This window comes from Triticum aestivum, unplaced genomic scaffold (assembly GCF_018294505.1).
Source record: "Triticum aestivum cultivar Chinese Spring unplaced genomic scaffold, IWGSC CS RefSeq v2.1 scaffold138944, whole genome shotgun sequence".
Taxonomy (NCBI): domain Eukaryota; kingdom Viridiplantae; phylum Streptophyta; class Magnoliopsida; order Poales; family Poaceae; genus Triticum; species Triticum aestivum.
Window position 1 is genome coordinate 1 of NW_025285167.1, and position 1,111 is coordinate 1,111.

General features: G+C 40.9%; 1 protein-coding gene across 1 annotated transcript; it reads left to right on the forward strand.

The window, feature by feature from the left end:
* Nucleotides 1–6: 6 nt before the first annotated feature.
* On the forward strand, nt 7–778 carry LOC123178654 (alpha/beta-gliadin A-III-like; the record flags this gene model as incomplete). Its single annotated transcript, XM_044591477.1, has 2 exons — nt 7–123; nt 328–778. Coding segments are annotated over 2 exons (405 nt in total), but the record flags the coding sequence as incomplete, so codon positions are not given.
* Between the last annotated feature and the right edge of the window lie 333 nt (nt 779–1,111).

Here is a 1,111-nt window from a genome sequence, read left to right on the forward strand (position 1 = left end):
CAACCATTTCCACCACAACAATCATATCCACAACCACAACCACAATATCCGCAACCACAACAACCAATTTCGCAGCAACAAGCACAACTACAACAACAACAACAACAACAACAACAACAACAAATCCTTCAACAAATTCTGCAACAACAACTGATTCCATGCAGGGATGTCGTCTTGCAACAACCCAATATAGCACATGCAAGCTCACAAGTATCGCAACAAAGTTACCAACTGTTGCAACAATTATGTTGTCAGCAACTGTGGCAGACCCCCGAGCAGTCACGGTGCCAAGCCATCCACAATGTCATTCATGCTATTATTTTGCATCAACAACAACAACAACAACAACAACAACAACAACAACAACAACAACAACAACCGTCGAGCCAGGTCTCCTACCAGCAGCCTCAGCAACAATATCCATCAGGCCAGGGCTTCTTCCAGCCATCTCAGCAAAACCCACAGGCCCAGGGCTTTGTCCAACCTCAGCAACTGCCGCAGTTCCAGGAAATAAGGAACCTAGCGCTGCAGACGCTACCAGCAATGTGCAATGTCTACATCCCTCCATATTGCTCGACCACCATTGCGCCATTTGGCATCATGAGTACTAACTGAGAAGAGAAGAACTCTATTACTAGATATATGAAACACCGTTTTCTTAAAACATGGTTTGGTCGTTGTAGCGGTGAAAAATAAAGTGACATGCACTATCATGTAAGAACCCGAACTAGACTATTTCAAACTTGGAAATAAAAGACAAACACAGGTCTTGTCTGCATATGATTGTTTGTTTGAGTTCCATTCATGTGCCCGTTCACAAGTTCACCCCTAATTATATATATTAAGCATTAGTTAGATGTTTATGTGCATTAATCTAAAGATAACAAAATGAATCTGAAACTTGAATTTAATTAAAGTATTTTCTTGGACTTTCAAATTGAGCATTGATAGTGAGGACTATCCACATCCTTGGCTTGCCCTTGATCAATTATTTCCAAAGAAGCATTCAATTCATCAGTCACTTACATTGATTTTTGTGGCTTGTACTTCTCCTCAACATGAGTATCTTCATTGCAGCTACTCCAAATCTGCCACATAACTGAAGCATTAA